The 6,364-nt window shown below is 46.8% G+C and overlaps 1 protein-coding gene across 1 annotated transcript; it reads right to left on the minus strand.

Moving 5' to 3' along the window:
- Positions 1-3,660: 3,660 nt before the first annotated feature.
- Positions 3,661-6,278, minus strand: LOC111951068 (endonuclease domain-containing 1 protein-like). Its single transcript, XM_023969058.2, has 2 exons — positions 5,840-6,278; positions 3,661-4,713 (listed from the first exon to the last, which is right to left on the minus strand). The coding sequence occupies exons 1-2, from the start codon at positions 6,137-6,139 to the stop codon at positions 4,117-4,119; spliced, it is 897 nt and encodes a 298-aa protein (XP_023824826.1). The 5' UTR covers positions 6,140-6,278; the 3' UTR covers positions 3,661-4,116.
- Positions 6,279-6,364: the final 86 nt, after the last annotated feature.

Consider the following 6,364-nt stretch of genomic DNA (forward strand, 5'->3'; position numbering starts at 1 on the left):
ATCTTCTGGAGAACCAGCTGTTCGTCAAAGCGGAGAAATATGAATTCCATCGCTCCACCATCTCCTTCCTTGGATACATTATAGCTACAGGCAACATACAGATGGATCCTGGAAAGGTGAGAACGGTGGTGGATTGGCTGCAACCCACGTCCAGAGAGCAGCTGCAACGCTTCCTGGGGTTTGCCCATTTCTACCGCCGGTTAATCCGGCGCTACAGAACCCTGGATTCTCCCCTTTCTGTCCTGGCGGTCCTGGTGGTTTGTGGTGGAGGTCGACGCTTCAGACGTCGAAGTGGGGTCTGTTCTGTCCTCTCCCATTGTCTCAACACCATGGAAAGGAATTACGACGTGGGTAACCATGAGCCACTTGTGGTGAATATGTCATTGGAGGAGTGGAGGCACTGGTTAGAGGGGGCGGAACACCCATTCATGGTATGGACAGATCACAAGAACCTAGAATATCTCCATACCGCCAAGCGCCTCAACTCCAGGCAAGCTCGATGGGCTCTGCTATTCACCCATTTCAACTTCACCATCTCCTACCGCCCAGGTTAGCAAGGCTAACCGGATGTTTTTCCTGAACTCTGCCCTTTCTGGAATGGGCTCATTCCTCTCAACTGGCCTGCCATCCTGGCTCCCGTCAGACCCAGGCTTTTGTAATGACAACGTTTTTGGTAGCCCACTTTGGTTCCTGACGTATCTGTGTTCGTCGCAGCCTGCACCGTGTGTGCCCAGAATAAGACTCCTCGGCAAACTCCGGCTGACCTCCTGGAACTACTTCTTGTCCCACACCGTCCCTGGTCACGTATATCCCTGGACTTCGTCACAGGTCTCCCCTCGTCTGATGGCAACACTGTTATCCTTACCGTGGTGGACTGGTTTTCCAAAGCCACCCATTCCATTCCTCTTCCCAAGCTACCCTCAGCCAAGGAGACGGCCCAGCTCATGGTGCAGCACGTCTTCCGGATYCATGGACTTCCAGTGGACATGGTCTCCGACCGGGATCCTCTGTTCTCGTTCCGGTTCTGGAAGTCGTTCTGCACACTGATTGGGTCGTCGGCCAGACTGTCCTCCGGGTTCCACCCCCAGTCTAATGGCCAGTCGGAGCGAGCCAATCAGGACCTGGAGATGACTCTTCGCTGCCTTGTCTCTGCTAACCCCACCACCTGGAGCCAGCAACTCATGTGGGTAGAGTATGCCCGCAACACCCTCCCCTGCTCAGCCGCTGGTCACTCGCCTTTTCTGTGTTCCCTGGGATATCAGCCCCCGCTCTTCCCGGAGCAAGAGGTCAGCATACCCTCGGCCCAGATGTTCGTCCGTCGCTGTTGCCATATCTGGAAGAGAGCCCGGTCGGCTCTTCTCAAGACCATCTCCAGGTATTGACTACAGGCGGACTGCCACCGGACCTCGGCTCCCCGTTATCGTCTCGGGCAGAGGGTATGGCTGTCCACTCAGGACCTGCCCCTCCGGGTGGAGTCCCACAAACTTTCCCCCTGTTTTATCGGCCCTTTCCCCATCTCCAAGATTCTTAGCCCTTCTGCTGTTTGTCTTCTGTTGCCCCGTACCCTCYGCATACATCCCACTTTTCATCTGTTTAGGATTAAACCTACAGCCCTTTGTCTCTTGTTTCCAAACTGTCTGCATCTGCGTCTTATCCTGAGTTCTGATACAAAGGGAAAGAAGCTACAGTGTTCAGCGAAGGCTTCTATCAAACATTTAACCGGTAGAACAGCTCAACTCCGGTCTCTGCAGAATAGGGACTTGAAATTACAAACATTTTCCGATAGGAAAAACATAAAGTTATGACATCACATTTGAGGAGTAGACCTACAAAAACAGCAATAAAGATTTTGACTGACCTGTGGTTCATACATCTAGGAGTAGTCCACACGCCGCTCTCCCTCTGTCTTCTTGAAGTAGTAGGCTGAGTAGACAGGGATGCATTTCTGGGGGTCGTACAAGGTCACAAAGCGTGGCTTGACGGCATAGCGCTGACAGATCTTCTTCAGTTTGTCATTAATGAATCCCCGTGGTGGGATTCCCATATATAAGGAGTTCTTGCATCGCTCTACATGGTTGAAGTACTCGACCACAGTGGCTTGAGGTGCACTATGGAACAGGGAGAATGCCAACACCAAACAGCCCGGCGATAATTGCATGGCTCTTACCAGCATGACTGCAGGAGAGTGAAATGAAAGACAAGGTGTGCAGTTAGAATTTAAATGCCAAAGCCCAGATATGCAAAGTGAGTAAATAATGTGATAGAGGGATGCAACCATTTTGTGTAGAGTGAATGACAAGAACACGTGTTGGCTTGTTCTCTATTATCCAATCAGCATAGTCTTATGTGTACTTATGTGAATTTACTGTAACTGGTGGGGGAATAATAGAATATAGCAATTGTACCCTAACATACAAGGACTCCATGCCACACTTTACCATCTATCTAGAAGTGACTTGCGCACAAACCCCAAAGCAGCCAGGGACACAGTAACAAATATCAGCCTGAGAGACTATCCCATTTCTACCATTAATCTAGCAATTTAGGGGGAACTTTAGGGCGAACAGCATGAGCAGGAACTTGACCAAGCATAAATGCCATAAAGACCCTGTCATCTTGGCAGAGGAGGTAGTACACTCACTAGGGAGGCTATAGACCCCTCAAAGTGAACTCCAGTTCCACAGTGTTTTTTCATTGTGCCCTTCTAATCAGGGACTGATTTAGTGGGTGCAATTAATTATCAGGTAGAACAGAAAACCAGCAGGCTCCAGACCTCGTAGTCGAATATCCCTGCTATAGGCTATAGGCCATGGATCTCCAACCCTGTTCCTGGTGAGCTACCGCCCTATAGGTTTTCACTCCAACCCTAATCCAACACACCTGATTCTAATAATTAGCGGGTTGATAAACTCATGCAGGTTAGTTACAACTGGGGTTAAAGCGAAAACCTACAGAAAGGTAGCTCTCCAAGAACAGGGTTGGAGACCCCTGCTATAGGCTAAAGGATCACATCAAAGTCTTTAGGCGGTGTATCACATCTTCTGCTATTCTTGAATGCTCCCTTTCATTCAATTCCTTGAAATGTCTAATCAGAGTATGACAGGCCTTTCATTGGCTATCACCTATCATAACCCCACTCTCATGCAATGTACTGAGAGGACTCATTTCACTGAGCACCCTATGTAATATGGAACACTCATGTGCTAAGCATTCTGCCAACAAGCCTCTTTTGTCTTGTCATTTCAGTCTTTCCTCTCTCCTCCATGTACACAGAAGTGTGTCTTGGCATGGTTGGCATACTGTAAAATGTAAAACCTGCTCTCTAATCTATCTATGTGGAGAACAAATATGGCCTTCAGTGTCAGGTGAGGTTAAGTAGCAAGGCAGTGGTAATGGTAGATTAGCACAATACCACAGACAGATAAAGCACACAGGAGATTCCATGTGGACTTTGACCAAAGACAAAGGAGAGTGAGTGAGTGATGAATGAGTGAGTGAGTGCAATAAAGGGATATTCATCAGATAGTTACAGTATTATCTGCAATATTTGTGTTTTTGCTATGGAACCAAACATATTTCAAATGATTGCAAAATAAGACTTTTCTTTATCTTACTAGTTGGAGAAAAGAGACAAAAAAGGAAATGGAGTGAAAGTCTTTATTCATCAAGAAACAAGGGGCTTGTGCACATGATTGAATGTCATTGGAGAAAGTAGGATTTTAAAAAGCTGAGGAAGCTTTACAAGCAAAGAAAATTGTCAGTCAGAACTGGGATCTTTAAAAATATATATATAAATCTGCCACGAAAAAACCTTACTGGTTTATATGATTAACAGGTTTATAAAGGGTTTATAAGTAGACAAACTGATTGTCAATTACCATTACTTGGATTGCTTTAATGTATTTGTAAAATATGTTGTTTCTTGCAGGCCACATATTCGATATATGAGGTGAGCGATCATGTAGGCTACTGTGATATATGCTGCTGAGAGAAAATAATTGAAGAAGGATGAAGCAAACCGTAAGCATTCATGTAAGACCACACATCAGATTTACCTCCTTTTCRATTACATTATAGTTTAAGTAAATTACGCTACACATAATTGTTTGTATAGTGTCAAGTCATGTGCAGGCCATTATCAGGTGATACACAATTATCATAGAAGATCTGAAAGGTCTTGTCCACAAAGGTGACACTCTTGAGGAAGTTCTCCAGCTGTTGAACAGACATCTCCAGCACCTCAGGCCTCTCTTTCTCATTGAGACCGTGGGCCGCGTAGGCTGGGAACTTGGTGCGCTCCTCAAAGGGCGCGTTGCGGTCGTAGTCGATGCAGCAGTAAGCTGACCACAGGTAGGTGGGAACGGCCACACGGTCAATGTTGTGGCGGCGGATCATGTTCCCGGAGGTGGTGACACCAGTGACCATGTAGGCAGTGCCGCGGCAGTAGTTGTTGAGGCGGCGGCGTATGGTGTGCTCGTGGGTCTTCCAGGGGCCGATGTTGAACTCCCGGACCTGAGGGACCACGTTGGTCAGGGTGTAGGTGGCTGCCTTGTCGTTGGGGTCAGACTGATGCTCGTCAGGGTTCAGGTGGCCACGCTCAAAGTTCACTGTGTTGGAGTAGTCTTCCAGCACCGCTTGGGCATCCTCAAAACTGCGATGGAGGTCTCCTTGAGGAAAGGGCTGCATCTCCMCAAAATCAGACACTGTGGAGAGCTGACAGAGAGCAGAGGGTTAGTGCTCCTAGCAGAACTGGGTTCTTAGAGCTCCTAGCAGACCTGGGTTCTTAGAGCTCCTAGCAGAACTGGGTTCTTAGAGCTCCTAGCAGAACTGGGTTCTTAGAGCTCCTAGCACGTACTGGGTTCTTAGAGCTCCTGGCAGAAACTGGGTTCTTAGAGCTCCTAGCAGTACTGGGTTCTTAGAGCTCCTAGCAGAACTGGGTTCTTAGAGCTCCTAGCAGAACTGGGTTCTTAGAGCTCCTAGCAAACCTGGGTTCTTAGTGGTTTGTCGGTTTGTCCCTCTATATACGCCGTAGCAACAACATAGCCAGAAACACTTCCTCAAATAGTGTGAATTAATCTAAGATAAATCAATAAATCTGTAATTAATTTGGAAGTTTTTGCCAAGAAGTTCTTAGTTTTTTATTTTACAACTAACTAAGATGTTTGGTGCAGTATTTCTCAAGTTTAAAGATGTGCATTAAAACAAATCCTTTCTCGTTGAACAACAGAAAACACTTAATTGAAGAATAGGGTCCATAGTTCCCAATCCTACTAGGAGTAGTACTGTGGAGCAATCACCGATGAAGGGGCATAGACTTCAACTACTTAGACCTATCTCAAGAAAATACTGTGTGTGCCCCAACAGCCGAAGAAAAACCCGCCGAAGACCAAAACATCACCAAATGCTGTCATCATGAGAAATCTGTTTCTACTGGGAAGCATACGCTAAGCTTTATGGTAAGCTTTACCATATGCTTCCCAGTAGAAACAGTTTGCGCAGTAAAATTGCCGCTTTTTTTCTAATTTTTCAAGCATAGGTCTTTAGGGAGTATGCGAGCACAGACGTTCACTTCGCCTAGCCGAGTTCTGCTAGGAGCAAAACGAACCCATGTATGCGGACACCTTTAGCTTTAATAAGATAAAGAACAGTGGTACTAAAGGAATCTCAGTCAGTGAACCCTCATGGACTCTTTCTAAACACAACAGTATATTGCTCACTATTCGTTCTATTTGCACAGAGACCATCAACCTCTTATTGTAGCCAATAACACAAAAAAATATTAATCTGTAGACACAAGCACAAGGCAATGTTGCAGAGATACAGGAGTCTGTTAAAATACCTGTGGCTCGTACATCCAGGGCACATCAACCTTTTTGGTGCCATCAGAGCGCTTGAAGGTGTAGGCAGAGTAGACGGGGATGTGGTCAAAGGTATCATACAGGGTGACAAAACGTGGCTTGCCGTTGTAGCGCTGGCAAATCTTCATTAGTGCTTTGTCCTCAAGTCCCAGTGGTGGTGTGCCCATGTACATGAACTCACGGCACGCAGGTGAGTAGTTCTCCTGTACCTCTGCCTCCACCATCACCAGAACTAGCACCCAGGCCAACGCCTGAGCTCGCGCTATGACGCAAGAAACCATGGAGAAGAGTGCTCACGAAGTGGTGCAGTAGAAGCTGTCAGTATACTTGTCTCTGAAATTGAAAGTCTCTCTATCTCTGTTCATAGATAGGCTAGGCTATGCAAATCCCTTGTATTGGAATGCGTATAGGCCCCACATAATAGTGATTATACTGTGTGTGTGTGTGAGAGAGAGAGRGRGGGGGGGGKRGGAATACAGGCTATGTGCATACTGCCCACAAAATGA

This window comes from Salvelinus sp. IW2-2015, linkage group LG23 (genome assembly GCF_002910315.2).
Source record: "Salvelinus sp. IW2-2015 linkage group LG23, ASM291031v2, whole genome shotgun sequence".
NCBI lineage: Eukaryota > Metazoa > Chordata > Actinopteri > Salmoniformes > Salmonidae > Salvelinus > Salvelinus sp. IW2-2015.